The 17,628-nt window shown below is 40.3% G+C and overlaps 1 protein-coding gene across 3 annotated transcripts in view; it reads left to right on the forward strand.

Moving 5' to 3' along the window:
* The window catches only part of ascc3 (activating signal cointegrator 1 complex subunit 3), a 155,659-nt gene that overhangs the window by 116,783 nt on the left and 21,248 nt on the right, over positions 1-17,628 (forward strand). For all 3 annotated transcript variants that reach the window (XM_076737118.1, XM_076737119.1, XM_076737120.1), the window contains 7 exons: positions 100-245; positions 2,043-2,163; positions 4,890-5,032; positions 7,153-7,290; positions 8,649-8,769; positions 9,301-9,433; positions 11,258-11,383. In XM_076737118.1, coding sequence (XP_076593233.1) covers positions 100-245; positions 2,043-2,163; positions 4,890-5,032; positions 7,153-7,290; positions 8,649-8,769; positions 9,301-9,433; positions 11,258-11,383 — 928 coding nt within the window. The remainder of the gene's footprint in view (positions 1-99; positions 246-2,042; positions 2,164-4,889; positions 5,033-7,152; positions 7,291-8,648; positions 8,770-9,300; positions 9,434-11,257; positions 11,384-17,628) is intronic.

The raw sequence follows: 17,628 nt of genomic DNA on the forward strand, positions 1-17,628 counted from the left end.
AATGTTTCCACATCCAAATTCTGGGTTTCTTGGAAAACCCATACCAGTGTGATCGCATTAAAACATAAACACTCAGTGTGCCATTGTGTCTGTTTCCAGGTGAGGACAGGGGTCCAGTGTTGGAGGTCATTGTCTCCAGGACCAACTTCATTTCCTCTCACACCTCTAAGACTGTCAGAGTAGTTGGTCTGTCCACGGCTCTGGCCAACGCTCGAGACCTCGCTGACTGGCTGGGAATCGGACAGGTCAGCTATTCATCATGGCACCAACACATACCACAGTACTAGTCTTTTGCTGTACCAGAACATGGCTTGAAAATGCTTTTTCTGTGTATTCCACCTACCTTCTGACCCCTTGTTCTTCGGTCAAATGGAGGGATCATCTTCATAAGCTCTCCTGTTTCAGGTACCAAGAACACTGCTGCAGTGAAGCTAACCACAGACCACAGTCTGTCTAGTTCAGTGTTTTTACAGTTCATGTTTTGCCTGCCTCTTCTTATTTGATTGAATGTATATAATACTCGCAATTAAGATAAACAGATACTTTTGGCCTGGAGTTTTTGTAGTATGCTGTAGTTCGTCTCTATAATCATCTGCAGTCTGTGTCTGGTTTGCATGCTTAAGTTGTAATCATCAGGAATGACTATAGCACTTGAAGCACAGGAGCATCAGAATGATACAAAGACGGCTTATTGAAATGATTTGATGGATATGTTTTTATTCTGAATGTCAATACTGACGGGTTGCACATCTGCACAAAGACTCGTGTTAGCTGCAGTCTGTCAGTTTGCCAGTGTGAAAACATCCATCAGAGCAGAGCGTTGTTAGATTCTTTTTTATTGTCCATTCTTATCATATGCTAGGAACTGCTTTCTGCTTCCTCTGAAACTGCAGCATGCTGTTTGAGTAAAATTCTGAAACACTTCTAAACAAGCATAAATCTCACCTACGTGGGGCTTTTTCAAGTAAGTTTGTGAGTGCACCACCTTTGCCTCTTCCTGGTGTGCCACGTCAGAATGACTTCATTGCCTCTTGTGACCAGTGAGGTGAAAACACCCACTAAAACTCAGGTGATTCATGCCTGCCCAGGTCTTTTATCATAAGCTGATAATTCTAAACATTTAGGATAAGATGTGAATAAGAATCAGTCAGACTCTGCTGGTAGGGCTCGGTGGGCTGTTCTAAATGAGGTTAAGCTTTGGTTTTGACACACAAAAAGTGAGGAAGTGCAAAAGAGAGCTGTCTGGTTTTTGTTTTTTTGTTTTTTAGGTGAACATAAAATGGCCCCAAAACTTTCAGAATGCGGTTGTAAGAGATGGGATGTGCAAGGTAGAGGGATGACATACTGAGGGATTGAGATAAACACATATTGTATTTGGGTTGCTCAAATAATGTCCATGGGCAAGGAAAATTGCACAGTTACTTTCTAGATTGTTTTGGTATATGTGTGTGTATATATACATGTATATGTTTATGATTTGAAATACTAAAATTACAGTGTTCCTGTTTTGTCTTTGGGGCCCTTGCTACTGGTCAAGATATCATCAGACTTGAGTAATATTGAAGCTCGACTTTTGCTCTGCTGCCACAGCTTTAGAGAGACAGTGTTAACAAACCAGATTGGCTGTCTGCCATCCATAAATCTGACTGGCTGGCTGCTGTTGGAATTGAGCTGCTAGATTTGTAGCTGCCCAATCCATTATCCAGGCTTTTAGGATGTCTGCAGACACGCAGCAGCCCTCACCACAATACACATCAAATAATGGACCACAGTCTTCACAACACCCTATAACACACTTTGGGTTCGGTTGTGTTCACACACTGCACCATATCACCTTATCACACAATAAACACAGCAGACACATCAAAGGTTAAACATAACACAGCAGAGTCCAGCAGTGACCTGCTGCTCTGTGCCTCAGTGACAGCGACAGACAGTTTACATTACAGCCAGATGGGGCTTCATGATGCCAGCTGCTCACATTAAATCTCTTCTCTTTTTTCTCTCTCCCCCCTCCCCCTCCCCTCTTCTCTGTGTAACAGGTGGGTTTGTTTAACTTCCGTCCGTCTGTTCGCCCTGTACCTCTGGAAGTTCACATCCATGGTTTCCCAGGTCAACACTACTGCCCCCGCATGGCCAGCATGAACAAGCCAACCTTCCAAGGTATAGATCCACCTGTACACTTGATTTACATAGGCTTTATGCTACATACTGTATTCGTATTTGATTTGTTGGTGACTTTCCATGCAGCAGACAGTAGGTAAACTTACGACTGTACAAAGATAATTTCATATTGAATGTTTTCTGTCATGCTAACATAATAATACAATAAACAATCTCTGTGTGTATTTCAAGTAAATTAAGGGGAACATGAAGCTTTTTTAAGAACAGGAACAGAGTTATCCATTGTTAAACATCACATTCCACAGTTTTTCTGAATTTGAGTCCGTACTCACCACGATCCATCTTCGTCTTTTGTTTACTATACAAGAAAAAAAAAAAATACAATTTCAAATAGTAATGAATGTCCATATCTGTAGCTTCAAATTAGATCTGAGCAGCATAAGATACAGCTCTGGAAAAAATTAAGAGACCACTGCAAAATTATCAGTGTCTCTGATTTTACTATTTATAGGTATGCGTTTGAGTAAAATGAACATTTTTGTTTTGTTCTATAAACTACTGACAACATTTCCCCCAAATTCCATATAAAATTATTGTCATTTAGAGCATTTATTTGCAGAAAATGACAAATGGTCAAAATAACAAAAAGTCTTTTCAGACCTTAAATAATGCAAAGAAAATAAGTTCATATTCATTCATTCAACAGCACAATACTAATGTTTTAACTTAGGAAGAGTTCAGAAATCAACATTTGGTGGAATAACTCTGATTTTTGTTGGGTAACTTTATGCCGCTCCTGGCACAAAAATTCAAGCAGCTCAGCTATGTTTGATGGCTTGTGACCATCCATCTTCCTTTTGATCACATTCCAGAGGTTTTCAGTGGTGTTCCGCTCTGGAGGTTGGGCTGGCCATGACAGGGTCTTGATGTGGTCCTTCATCCACACCTTGATTGACCTAGCTGTGTGACATGAAGCATTGTCCTGCTGGAAAAACCAATCCTCAGAGTTGGGGAACATTGTCAGAGCAGAAGGAAGCAAGTTTTCTCAGGATGACCTTGTACATGGCTTGGTTCATACGTCTTTCACAAAGGTGAATCTGCCTGATTCCAGCCTTGCTGAATCACCCTCAGATCACTACCAATCCTCCACCGTATTTCACAGTGGATGCGAGACACTGTGGCTTGTAAGCCTTTCCAGGTCTCCTTCTAACCATTAGATGACCAGGTGTTGAGCAAAGCTGAAAGTTGGACTCATCAGAGAAGGTGACCTTACTTCAGTCCTCTATGGTCCAATCCTTATGGTCTTTTACAAACCTCAGTCTGGCTCTTCTTTGCTTCTCATTGATGAAGGACTTTTTTCTAGCTTTACACAACTTGAGCCCTGCCCCTAGGAGCCTGCTTTGAAACATTCTGGCTATGCACTTCACCCCAGCTGCCCCAGAACTGAATCCTTCTTTTCTTCAGTGAAAACTTTTCTTTTCAACTCTTTTGGCATAGTCAATAGTTATTTTTTGATTCCAATTACTTTTGCAGTACTACAAGCACTGTTTTTGCCATCCAGCTTGTCCTATTGCAAGAGGATAGTGATGACTACAGCAGTGCTTTTTATACTTTTCCTCGTTAAATAAGATTTGGTTCAGGTGATTGCTAACCAGGACCTTGTGCTTGTATTGGAATTCAACAGACTGCAATGGAATGGCTGCCATATATGTAGAGATGCTGATTTCAGAAAAAATTGCAGAGGTCTTTTAATTTTTCTAGAGCTGTACTTCTCACTGGCACAATTATTGTCTGGTGACACAAGGGGTGTACATGTTTTTGTACACGCTGTTTTATTATTCATTATTATTCATTCACATAATAAAATTCCACTTTTCAATTTTCTTAGTTCAATGTAGAGCACCTAGAAAATTTGATACAAATATTTCTAAAAGTTTTCATTCCAATTTTTTTTTCTGCTGCAACAATTGTCCATAAAAACAAAAACAACAAAGTTAGCTGCTTAACGTAGTGCATCAAGTCAATGGACTGTTGAATTTGAATGTGGTCGTATTCGACAGCCTTAACGGATAAGGCTGGTGGAAATTTTCGTTTTTCAACACATTGTCAACAAATGTGCAGTCTGAAACCAACAATTCTAAAAATTGTCGTTTGTATCAAAGCCTGATATCTTATTCCTCTGTGCCGTAGAGCTCCATCGTTGTCCAAAAACTATTAAAAGACATCAATGAGCCACACTGTTGCGCTGGGTGACATGTTCCTTCATTACCATGAACACACACTCACTCTCTGTTTATTTTGACTCAATCTCTCATGTACTGTCTTGTTGCCATAGATACTCTCTATAACCCTAAATGTGTGTTAATCTGCTGCTGAAAATAGTCCCCAACAAATGCACTATGTCCACATGTTTGTGCAATTTTTATTGGAAAGTACAGTGAACAGCAGTTTTAGGAATTTGACTCTTTAAATAATGAACTCTGCTGTATATTTGTGAGGTGTTTTAAAGATGAATCTAAGAGAAGAACCAGTGGGTTTGGGGCTGAATATCACAGACGGGGTAGGGTAGTCAGAAAGCATTGAGAGGCAGACTTATACGTTGTTAGTTACTGTAGATTAGCACCACTTTTATCCTTCAAATGTCTTGGCGGACCCCGAATGATTCTAAAACAATTACTGAAGCAGTTGACTGATTTCTCAAAGATCAATCAATCAATCAATCAATATACAGTAAGAAACACTTTGTTTTGAACTTATCTTTACAGCGATACGCAGCCACTCACCAGCCAAACCAGTGCTGATCTTTGTGTCATCACGGCGGCAAACTCGACTGACCGCCCTGGACCTCATCGCCTACCTGGCCACAGAGGACAACCCCAAACAGTGGCTGCACCAGGACGAGAGGGAGGTACGCTAACACCATGTGTGCACAGGAGGCGTAGCGATAAACAGGATGTTAGCTGAGCAGCAGCAGCTTCTATGCTCTGTCTGCGACTACACAGGACATGTTCAGGCACAGGACTGAGTGTAGGTCACCGAGCGTTTCCAACACAGTTACTGTGTGTGAAATGGAAGAAAACAGACTTAAACATAAAAATATGGCTTCACACATACATATAGTGCAGGTGAATGTCAGCTGTTACACAGCCTGTGTAGACGGCTGGATTGATTAAAATAGAAGTGTGACTGTTCTGTCAGCAACACATTGGACAGAAGACCAAAAAAACACAAGTGAAACAGACACAGTGTAACACGTAATAAAGACTGCAGGTATTCTACATTCTGCTACTTTACAGTCAATCGAGATGAGACACCATGAGCATCAAGTGGATCAGCACTGATTGCTCAACGTTGTTCTTTGGAAAGCATCATCACACTCAGGGGCCTTGCTATAGCCTGTAGAGAGCTGATGCAGTTGGTGCAAACATAAGAGATGCATCTGTCATTCTCATGTGTTTCCTTCACTTCAGTGCTCTTTTCTTTGCTCTCCCTGAATTGTGCTGACGCTCTGTTTCTCTTTGTTAGTGCCTTTTTAAGTATAATTACAGATGGAATTCAAGCCATCTTGTGCCGGAAAAGTCTGTTTCATCCTCCATTATATTGTCTCTACATACCTTGGGATCAGGTCAAGATGGGAGCAAATGACTCCCCTGGGTTCACGTTTGAAAAGTATGCTAATATTATTACAACACTATCAACTGGGAACTGTTTTTTTACTATTACATGGTTTAATTGGTACCCAAGAAATATCCAAGCCAAATAGTTTGCAATGAAAATTGAATGAATACATCCATTCTCTCCAAAGGATGAACCCTTTCTATTTTGGACACTACATGAAGTCTTGTGCCATCTTCTCACCAGAAAGTTAACATGTCACACAAAATATTGGACTTTCCTTGCTTAACACACAACTTTGAATTGTGGAGTGTAATGCACATTTTATCCATTAGAGACTGCTAGGGAGCTGAAAACCATGGTTCAGTCTTTCTAATCTCAAATGATCCTAATCTTTGCTATAATTTGGCAGAAATAACAAAAGGCCGGTCGAAAAAAAGTCACTTCCTGAAAACATTTCAGTCATCACCTTCTTTGTATACCTGGACTAGCATTATTAATTCAACTGTGATGTGTTCAAGTTTAAAAATGATACATATGGAATGTTACACAGTCCTGAATTTGCTTTCCTGAACCCTGCAGATACCTTGTGCCAGTGCAAATATGTACTGTCTTATAATGTAGGCCTAGTTTCTATATGTGTGCACACAGCGTCCCCGGCCTCTGTGTGTGTTCCGCTGATATATGCTGCTGCCTGCTGCTTCTCTGCGCTGGCCCGTGTAGCAGCTCCCCTCCCCGCTGTTTGACTGACAGGCGTCTGGCGATAGTTGCTTAACTCTCACCGGGGGTCACCCACTGCCCCAAATCCCCTCTCCGACCTGACAGCTCTTTCTTCCCTCCGCTGTTGCCTGAAACCCCCGGCTTGTTCTCCCAGGGCTGGATTTTCACTTTCGCCTTCCATTCTCTTACTTATTATTCACTCATCCTATTTTTGAAAGATACACTGCAGTTTGAATCATTGGGATACTAATGAGATACATCCAATTTTGGGTGGCAGGGGGACTGTTTTTTTATTCAATATGGATACTGTTTTATATGCTGAGCTAAAGATTTTACTGATGATTTTGTGTCTACTGTGCATGATAGATATTTCACTGGTACACAGGTTATCTCACTGGAAATTGTTCTTATGTTTTTTTTTTCATTCATTATCTCAAAATTGTATCATTTTCAAAATACTAAGAACAAAGATGCCAGTTGTTATGTCCATCATTGTTTACTCCTCCTCCTCCTCCTCCGGCAAAACACACGTTATGCTTTTTTTTTTCCCCTTTAACTGAGGCTTGGAATATTTACTACTTGGTATATTTTACAGTGAAATATTGGCAGGGCATCTCTCAGCAGTGTCATTGTTAGTCACTCAGTTTGTAATTGGATTTGTGGATCATTGTCTGTGCTATGGTTGGTCTGTAGATTGAGGATATCATCGCCACAGTAAGGGATTCCAACCTGAAGCTAACGTTGGCCTTTGGGATTGGCATGCATCATGCAGGCCTGCATGAGAGAGACAGAAGGACTGTGGAAGAGCTGTTTGTCAACTGTAAGATCCAGGTATGACCTTATCCTGTACACTAGATGTGTACTGTGTCCTTCACATGCATGTAAACAACGTTGGTTACCTTTGATACAAGTGTTTACAATTTGATTGAGTGCAAAACTGGTTGTCAGTGAAATGCTCTTCACTCTGTCCTTGATCTGAATGTTAGAGTTGTTCCTACATACAAGAGTAAAACCCTTGGGATCCAGGAAATGCATTACAAATGTAATCTTCTTCAGTCTTTTTATTTTGCTATGTATTTCTTTAACCACCTCGTCATCCTCCCTGATCATGTCAGTTTTAAAGCTGAGAGGAAAACATGTGAAATCTACTGTAGATGCCTGAAATTTTTCCCTCGAAAGCTTGATGATGATGCCTTATGCAGACAGTGGCATGCACATGACGCTGTACAGCAGAATGTAGATTGAACCATTCTAGATGTGATAGATCCACTGCATGTACATTCTCATCCATATTCACATGGTTTCCTTAACAATTACATTACTCAAATGGTAGTATTATTTACTATTGGCTTATTTTCATTCTGTATATACAGTATTTCATGTCTTGAATTTTAAATATTGCTTGTATTCTGTCCTGGATAACACGTCAGGTGTCTTTAGACAGATAGCGAAGACAGAAGACTCCGTAGACTTGATTCCAGTTCAAGGGTTTACTGAAAACTTGCTTGTCTGTTTGTAGTCTGTTTGTATTTTGTAAAACTGCAACACAGTAAACATACAGTAAGTTACAATTATATCAAATTAAATATATGCGGCAACACTGGTTAGGCTTACACTTTCCTTTTTTTTTCTTTTTTCCTTTACCAGGTTATGCATTGGCCAATTGCCCACACAATATCAACTTTTTAAACACATCTCTTTCTTTACAGGATGTTCTGACAGGCAGATGACAAAATAAACACATTAACAATCATAGTTTACACACGAACGCCGCACACAACGCGGATGAGGCTGAACAATAACATGAATTTGTTATGCTAATAGCGACGCTAGTTAGCATTAGCATTGTACCGTCAGCGTTATTCACTAACCATAAAACACATAAAATGAAACGTTCTTAACTTAAACATGCTCTCAACAACCTTAAACATAACTTAATGGGGTTACAAACAGCTGTACTCACTGACGGATCTACTCCAGGGTTAGACAGCAACTGCGGTAGAGCACAGCCTGCACGTATCGTCTCATATCTCCTCACAGACTTTTTTTTCTTTTTCTTTTCCCTTGGACGTAATGCCCTGACACGCCACTAGGGGCAGCGGGACAATACGCAAACACTGACAAGAACAGACAGAAGACAGAACAGCTTGTGTTATATCATTTCTTTAAGTTCTTGTCTCTATTCTCAGGTTTTGATTGCCACCAGTACTCTGGCCTGGGGGGTGAACTTCCCCGCTCACCTGGTGGTTGTCAAGGGAACTGAATACTATGATGGCAAATCCAGGCGCTACGTGGACTACCCTATTACTGGTACGCAGTCTTGTCCATTCACTATTTTCTCCTCTATACATACAGTACATTTGGTTTTTCATCTAACTGAACAGACATTTACCTTTTATTTGTGTAATGTCATTGATGTAATGTAATTATTTAATCATTTAATTATCCCTTAATAAAAATTCATGAAAGTGATAATCCTGTTTTGGCCATCATGTTGATTGTGTTAAGTTTCCAAAGTGGTACACACAGCTTGTTAGTTGAAGTTTGGGCACAAGCTCAATTACAAACCATCGGTGAGCGAAGTTCACATTGTCTTAAAGGGCCTTTTGATGAGATTGATTCTCATCGATATTAGACATTATATTACATACATCACTTGATTAATCACAATGATCTAAACGTCAGAAGTAGACCAAGGGAAAGAGTCTAATTTGTAGAAACACTCCTGGAACACAGTCCAGGACAACAAAGAGTCACTTGTTATGTGAGAGCAGCTCATTGAAAGAAGAATTGAACATGGGATGGAAAATCAGTCTTTTTTCATGTATGTGCTGTGTGAAGATGTTCTGCAGATGATGGGGAGAGCAGGTCGACCTCAATTTGATGACCAGGGAAAAGCGGTTATCCTTGTCCATGACATCAAGAAGGATTTCTACAAGAAGTTCCTCTATGAGCCTTTCCCTGTCGAGTCCAGGTAACAGTTACATGTCTGTTGTCTTGGTTAAGATTTCTCCATCATTGTCCATTATGGCAAAAACCAGGGCCCTCATTTACCAATTACCTGTGCGTAGAACAGCCTCGAAATCTGTTCTTACATACTTCCTGTATGACCAACATATTGTTCATCAAACGTGTATGCCCACCGGTGGTTTTGAATAATAACAAATCCCACCTGTTCTACATCCATCTAGTGCATGAAAAAGCACCCTTAAATTGCCATTTACAGTAAATCCTTATAAAGGCCTACTAACATAAATATGCAACAGGTTTAATTGTGGAAAAGTGGGAAATATATTAATGACAGACTTCACACACACACACACACACACACACACACACACACACACTCACACTCACACTCAATTAAATGACCTTCATGTTTCATGTGGTATTGTCACATATTCCAAAAAAGTGCAAGAATAGCATGCAGGCAACTGATATTTGAGGTGAACATCTTTGTCCATAATAAGCTGTAGTAGATGTGAGGAAAAAATGACTTTAAAGTGAGTGAGTGAAAAATAGCACACAAAAGAGCCATCAGGACTACAGGAGAGGATCAAAGCTTCCGTTCAGTATCATTCATAGATGATGATGCAAATGATACAAATAGCAGCGATTATGGTGAGATGTCCCTGAAAGGCATCATTCCTGACGGTGATACGAAGAGCAGACTGGACAACAACAGATAGGAAGAAGTTGTTTTTAATAGTTGCATTTAGTGTAACTGTCATGGCAGATTATTGTCCTGATACTGTCAGTCTAACTAGAGAATAATGGAACAGAAAGACATCAGTTCATCATTAATGCAGAATGATTAAAACTAAGTGTCCCTAACAGGATTTGCCAGGCCCTGCTCCACAGGTTCTGCTGATAAAAACGTGTCTTTAGGTATTTAGTGATGCAGCACTGGAGGAAACAAAATGTAAATATAATGATGAAAATAGAATAATGTAATAAAACTGACTGACGACCGAACAAAGCAGATTTCCTTTTTCACAAAATAGCTTGTAACCTCGCGACTGACTTTTCATTTGAGAACAAGAAAATTGGAACAAACATGTCTTTGGGCACCTTTCATTCACTGCTGTCATGGTTCTTAATAATTTTCTTGTGCTTCTATAACTGACTTTACTTGACTTTCAGCACAGATAACAGATCTGTTTATTGCTATCTTACTTTGAGAAATGGGGGAATTTTTTTTTGTTAAAACTCTTTTTTTTTTTTTTAATTTATTTATCAAAGGAAGATGAACTATTAACACTTATGTAAAACTGGCTTTTGATTTCATTCTGATTTAAAAAATAGATGAACAGGTTTATGATTCTGACCACACAATTAATGCCAGAAGTCAGTACAGAGTTTTGGATACTTGGTGCTGGTGCTGCATAAATCTGCCAATTATTTTGTCATTTAATTGATTAATCATGTTGGTAAAATATCTGAACAATATGCATGACAGAGCCCAAAGTGATATTCAGATGTTTGTTTTGTCTGGCCAATAGTCCAAAACCCAAAGGTATTGAGTTTCTGATAGTATGAGTCAAGAATGATTGATCACGTTTTTGCTGTTTTTGTGTAGATGAATGAAACAACAAGAATTTGACATTGATCAAGAAATTGATTGACCAACTGCAGCGCGAGACTTATTTCTCTTTGTACAAGAAAAATGCTGAGGTTGAAATCCAGCCCTATTGGTGTGCAATAATAAGGCCCCTAATCTCAAATGCCTTTGAAACAAAATTGTGACTTGGAATCTGTGTGTAAGTGATCTTTCTGAGATGGTGTGTTGTATCTCCAGCCTCCTCGGTGTGCTGTCAGACCATCTGAATGCTGAGATTGCTGCAGGAACCATCTCATCCAAACAGGATGCAATGGACTACATCACCTGGACATACTTCTTCAGACGGCTGGTGATGAACCCCAGGTGAGAAAAACCTGCTCACACCACATATCATTACCAACAGCAGTAGCTCATGCAGATCAAAACTAAGGAAAACACACATGCACATGCACACATTCTTGCCCTACTCTCACAACCTGGTTAGAGGGGTGCCGTGTTCTTTGGTCAAACATCTGCTGTGTAGACAGAGACCATTCCAGAACATTCCAGCCTGCTGGTATTTGCACGGCTGTCAGCCCACATTTACCATTCAGGCCCTTACTGAGGCCAAGCAGTAGGATTGTACCAATACGGGTCTGTGAAAATCAGAAATCATTTTGGATTCAAGCAGACATTTTGGGTTACTATTCAATGTCTGACGATTTCCAGCAAAACAATGACAAGGATGATGACCACCAACTTGGTGGTCCCAAACCATTGCTACTTCTGGTGGGATATACATTCCTGCCCACTTGTTCTGGGTCTGCTTGGGGTCTCCTACAAATTGGACGTGCCTGGAAAACCTCTGCAGAAAGGTGCCCGAGAGGAGTCCTGATCAGATGTCCAAACTACCTCTTTTGGCATCTTTTAAGGCAATGCAACAGCAGTTCTACTCCCAACTCCTTCCATATTGTCACCCAGCTTGTCACCCTTTCTGCCACAGATAAGGCCTGTGAAGGAAATACTTTTCAGTCTTGTGTTTCTGTGATCAAATTTGTCTTTCTGTGTGCTCCCCAATGCTGAAGACCATAGATGAGGTTTTGAACATAGATTGAGTGGTAAATCTGAGCCTTCAGGCTCAGCTTCCTCTTCACCATGACAGACAGGTACTATGGCCACATGACTGTCTATGCTGCACCAATCTGCCTGTGATCTCATATTTGCTCTTTTGTGAACTCCTTCACTTTGGCAGGAACATTTCAGAGAACATTCACAGTTTTCCAGTGTCGCAAAACTCTGTCCATGAAAATCACAAGAAGTTCAAAATTGATGAATTGAGAACTTGCTTGAGTTATATCCGAGAATGCAAACAAAGTTCTCACTGTGGTTATGCAAGGATCCAATGGCTTTTGACATCCCTCATCCCATAATCTGTAGTGACCACATAAAATACCCCTTCGTCATAAGCTTTGCCCAAAGTTCACATGAATTTCCTCACTGTCTGTTAACTAAATCTTATTTTGACAGAACTAGGGTTGGGTTCTGATCTGGTTCCCAGTTGGCAAGGTATCTGGATTTGTTAAACTTGGATGCCCACCAAATCTTTCATCAGAATTTCTTTGTTCTTTTTTTATGGGCAAGGATCAATGTCGAAAAAAAAATCCATGTACATGTGGCAGGCTTCGCTTTTCAAAATGACAAACATCAGATTAAATCAACTATAACTACACTTTTTTGTGACAGAAAAAGAAACTCTGTAACACCACTCTATGACTGGGATTGTGTGTAGTGATAATTCAACAAGACCAAAAAAGTGATTGTTCTCTAGAGACATGATCTAGCTGATGACGTTGCATTATTTTCAGGAGACATGGGTCATATGGTAGAAAAAAAAAAAGTGATGAGGAAGTTGGTGTGGAGGAGATAAACTAACTGAATGGACTGGTAAACTGTGCAAACAGATTGATAAACTGAGGGAGCAGACTGGTAAAATACATCTACAGATCATTAAACCTGTGTGTTCAGGTGGAGCTGAGGTTATGAATCCTGGGCATGGTTTGTCAATCTGTTTGTACTGATTTCCAAATCAACATTTTCTCTCTACCAGATGACCCCTGGGGGACTTACTTTCACACTTTCATACATCATACTGTACTCTTATCAGCTTAATAGTTTTGCTTCAAGCCCTCGACTATTTGGAGGAAGTAGCTTGTAAAAAAAAATAGCATATAAGCTATCCGGACTTGTCTCCTAGTCCTTGTTGCAGAAAACCATCCCCACAGCATGATGCTGCCGCCAGCATGATGTTGGACTTTAGGGATGGTGTTAATGAGCTGATGCTCAGTGCCTGGTTTTCTTCACACTCAGCATTGGGAATTGTAGCCAAACAATCCTTGTTTCATCAGACCAGAGGATTTTGTGTCTCATTGTCTGAGAGTTCTTCAGGTGCCTTTTTGCAAAGTCCCAATGGCCTGTCATGTGCCTTTTAATGAGGAATGGCTTCCTTCTGGCCACTCTACCATAAAAGCCTAATTGGAGTGCTGTACTGATGGTTGTCCTTCTGTCAGGTTCACCCATGTTCACAAAGGAACTATGGATTTCATTCATAGTGATGAATGGCTTTGTGGTTACCTGTCTCACCAAGGCCCTTTGTCCCTGATTGCTCAGTTTGGCTCGACAGTCAGATCTGGAAAGACTATTAGTTGTACCAAGCTTCCAGTGGCGTTGCCAGGGTCTCTTGGGGCTCCAAGCAAGAAATCCCTGGGGCCCCCACCCCACCCATGCATGGCGCAAAAATTTGTTTTTTGCACACACAAATGCACAATTTCTGGGACATTTGAGATGAATACTGAAAAAATGGATTCATGGTTCTCAAAGTGAGATCCAGGGACCAACAGAGGTCCCTGAAAGGCCAGGCCTATCAATAATCGTTGTTGGAAATAAGTGGTCCTGGCCCCCCTGGTGGCCGGGGGCTCCAAGCAACTGCCTGGCTTGCCTGTCCACAAGCCCCGCCACTGCAAGCTTCTTCCATGTGAGAATGGTGGAGGCTACCGTGCTCTTGAGCACTTTCAATGCTGCAGAAATTTTCTTGTATCCTTCCCCAGATCTGTGCCTTTACTCTGACATACACCATCAACTGTGAGGCCCAATATAGACAGGTGTGTGCCTTTCCTAATTATGTCTAATGAATTCAATTAAGCTTAGCTGGACTCCAATCAAAATGTGGAAACATCTCAAGGTCCTTTGATAAAAGTAGGATGCAGCAGAGTTCAATTACAAATGTCAGAACAAAGGGTCTAAACACTCATGTAAGTCTTTTATTTTTTATAAATTTACAAAACACTCCAAAAAACTGTTTTTGCTCTGTTACTGTGGAGTGTTGAGCGTAGATTGATGAAAAAGAAAACTAATTGAATCTTAGGGGACTTGAATCTTAATTTCAAGATGAGTCTAAAACAACAAAATGTGGCGAAAACAAAGGGTCTGAAAACTTTCCGAATGCACGGTACATCAAAGAAAGACAAAAAGATTGCACTACATATGGTGAATGTATAGAAGATGGAGCCTGGATTGACAGTGTTCTTTATATTACATTACTTGCATTCACAGTTGACACTAAGTTAGCACCACAATGCCTGACATTAAATCAAAACAAAATTTGCTTCCCGTATGACAAACATATTTTGCCTTCATTACACGCTCTTTAAGCAACAGTTGTAAATCAGCACCCTTAAATTCAGCTTCATAATACATGAAATGATATTTGGTGTCTTAAATTTTACCTCTGAATGTGCAGATCCACTGACACCATTATGTCCACGCAGCTGTGTTTTATATCTGAACAGCTAATATATCACCACTGCTTTCAGGCTTTGACTCCCACAACACTCACACAGATACACACATACACAGGCTCAGGGTCCCATGGGTATCGTAAATGTCTGCAGGCTGACTCCCTGCGCCATCAGGAGCCTAATGGTAATGATGCTAATGGCCATGACTTAATCAGACAGGCCCCACCACCAATAAAGAGCTGTGAAATTTTTTCAGTAATAAAAGCATTCAGCGCTCTGAACTGTGCAGTTAACATGTGGAATGATGGGATGGAAAGAAATACTTAACATTAAACACACATTAAATATGGCCATCACCCATCTCAACTGCTGCTTCCACCCCACGAGTGAGGATACGATTTCTTTTCCCTGCTCCCAAATGTACAATAAATGATTTTGTATAATGATCATGAAGATACCATTTGTTTTAATGTAATATGAGAAGTGGGCCATTTGTAAGAGTCAGCCCGGCTTTGCATGCATTATGCAGACAACTGCAAAATTACCTGTTAACTGATCAGATCATTCCAATGAAGATTATTACACGTCACTCACAAGCAGAAATACATGCAACACACATGTAAACAAGGGTAGACAAATCTCAAACTCATCTGAACTTACTTATGATAGTAATGATATTATAATGTAATATATGTGATAGTCTTCCACCAGGAAAAATAGATGGTGGTTTATCTTACCACATATTAAGTTCGGTGGACATGCTTTGATATTTTGGTGATTGAAAGCAGCACAGCATACAGCCCAACACTTCACAATTTCAAGTTTTTTCTATGTGAGGAGCTTGCACCAAAGGTACATTGTTTTGGATCCATTACTGTTCTAATACCAAAAAATGTCTTAATCTGTAATCTAATCAGTGTCCAAGAAACATGGTTGATTGGAACCTCACATTCAAGAGGAGCAATGCACATTCTATCCAGATCATGGAACAGTCAACCAGCTCTTAACTTTGAGCCGATCCGCCAAGCTCAGTCTCTTGCAAGGATGGTGGAGGGTTCATTTGACCCATCAGGCCCAGAGCAGGTCCTTACTAGGGATGACCGAGTACACCACTATCTGTATCCATATCTGTCCTCGGAGTGGGCGGGGCCTAACGGAAATGGGTGGGGCTTAAATCAGTACATTATTTTAAGTCTGAAATTGATATACAATAAAAATAATAATATAGGCTACTTTGTGTGTTCAGCTATATGTGTGTAAGTGGTCTGTAAGACTGTTTATTTTTTAATGATCTGTGTGAACTTGGTGATTCATGCAAACATCCAGTGATGGCAAACAGGGAAATAATATGTCAGCCTTGTTGACTGTATTCTTCTCAAAAGCACCGCGTTCAGTACGAGCAAAGTTTTCCAACTGACTTTATATCACCAGCCAAACTAAGAGCAATCAGACGGTAAAAAAAAAAAAAAAAAAAAACCCGACTGGAGTGGAGGCATTGACCGACGCGACACGAGCCGTTTTCAGCTCTGTCTTGTCAAATGTACCGCGTAAGTTACGAAACAAGTTCACCAAGTAACTTTAAATATCATACAAACCGAAATAGTGGCGAGCTGAAGAAAACCGAAGGAGTACTGAAGAGAGCATCGTGAGCTAGAGATGTGTCTGTGTAGGGAGGGGCGGGCGCTGTGTGTGACTGGCCAATCACAGAGCGTGAAGACAGTCAGTCACCCAATGAGGATTTTCCTTCAGCACGAGCACGGATATTGACGAGTTCTACTCATATCATGCTCGTACTCGTCAAAAATGCTTTATCCTTACCTAGGGCTCAACCCTAGTCCTTACCTTACTTAGCCTGCTGCCACCATGACCACCGTGATAGATGATAGATGGATGTGTCAAGATGTTTGGGCCACTTCTCGCACAGTGCTTGACAGAGTATTTACTACTATTTGCAATTTTTAGATTATTTTATATTACGTATGTTACGTTTTTTGTCATTTTTCTGGTGCAGTTCATGTAGACGAAGTGTTGGTGATCACCAAAATCCTGTTCTGAACTATGTTTAGTATTAACTGTGGTCTAGCAAATGGTCATACATAGTATGAATTCAATGAATACATTTGTCACTTTAATAGTATGGAAATTATATAACTCCTGTTTCTGAAGTGGAAGTGTGTTCAGGGAATATCAAGCTCTTCCTTTAATTGTTGAATAGATTTGAATGTATCACCTACATGCATAGAGTGTCATGACTGACTGACGCCAGCAGCCTTCTGTTCCCTAAGCCGCATATCTGTACAAGTGTATTCAACATCACAATTATTCGTAATTGGCACCAAGAAGGAATACTGAGAATTTACAGTGCAGTTTAAAGACTTGCACATGTTTCTAATAGCTGATTTGTATTCCCTCTTAGCTTGCATCTCTCTGAAACAACAAAAGGAAGGTCTCACATCAATACTTCAGCAATTTACAAAAAGAATCACTTGCAAATATACACATGCAAATATATATCTCTGTTGGACAGCCCAGTTATAAATCTGCCTGTATTCATCTTCAGATTAAAGCACTAAATGTGGTCATTAACTGACACAACAGAACAACCAGATGGCACTCCAGTAGTACAAATAACCACTGGGAATGAACAGTTCTCCAACATATTTTACATTACAAATTCACACAGTGAACCTTGCCAACACACCTTTAGGGTTTTTAGCATCTGTTTCTTCTAGCCTCAGTGAAACCATGCCTGGTTTCCTTTGTACTTTTTGACTTGCACACACCATGCACAAATATTGGCATTATGAGCTAATGAAGATTGTTTTTGATTACACT

Source organism: Chaetodon auriga, chromosome 8 (assembly GCF_051107435.1).
Source record: "Chaetodon auriga isolate fChaAug3 chromosome 8, fChaAug3.hap1, whole genome shotgun sequence".
In the NCBI taxonomy this organism is placed as follows: Eukaryota; Metazoa; Chordata; class Actinopteri; order Chaetodontiformes; family Chaetodontidae; genus Chaetodon; species Chaetodon auriga.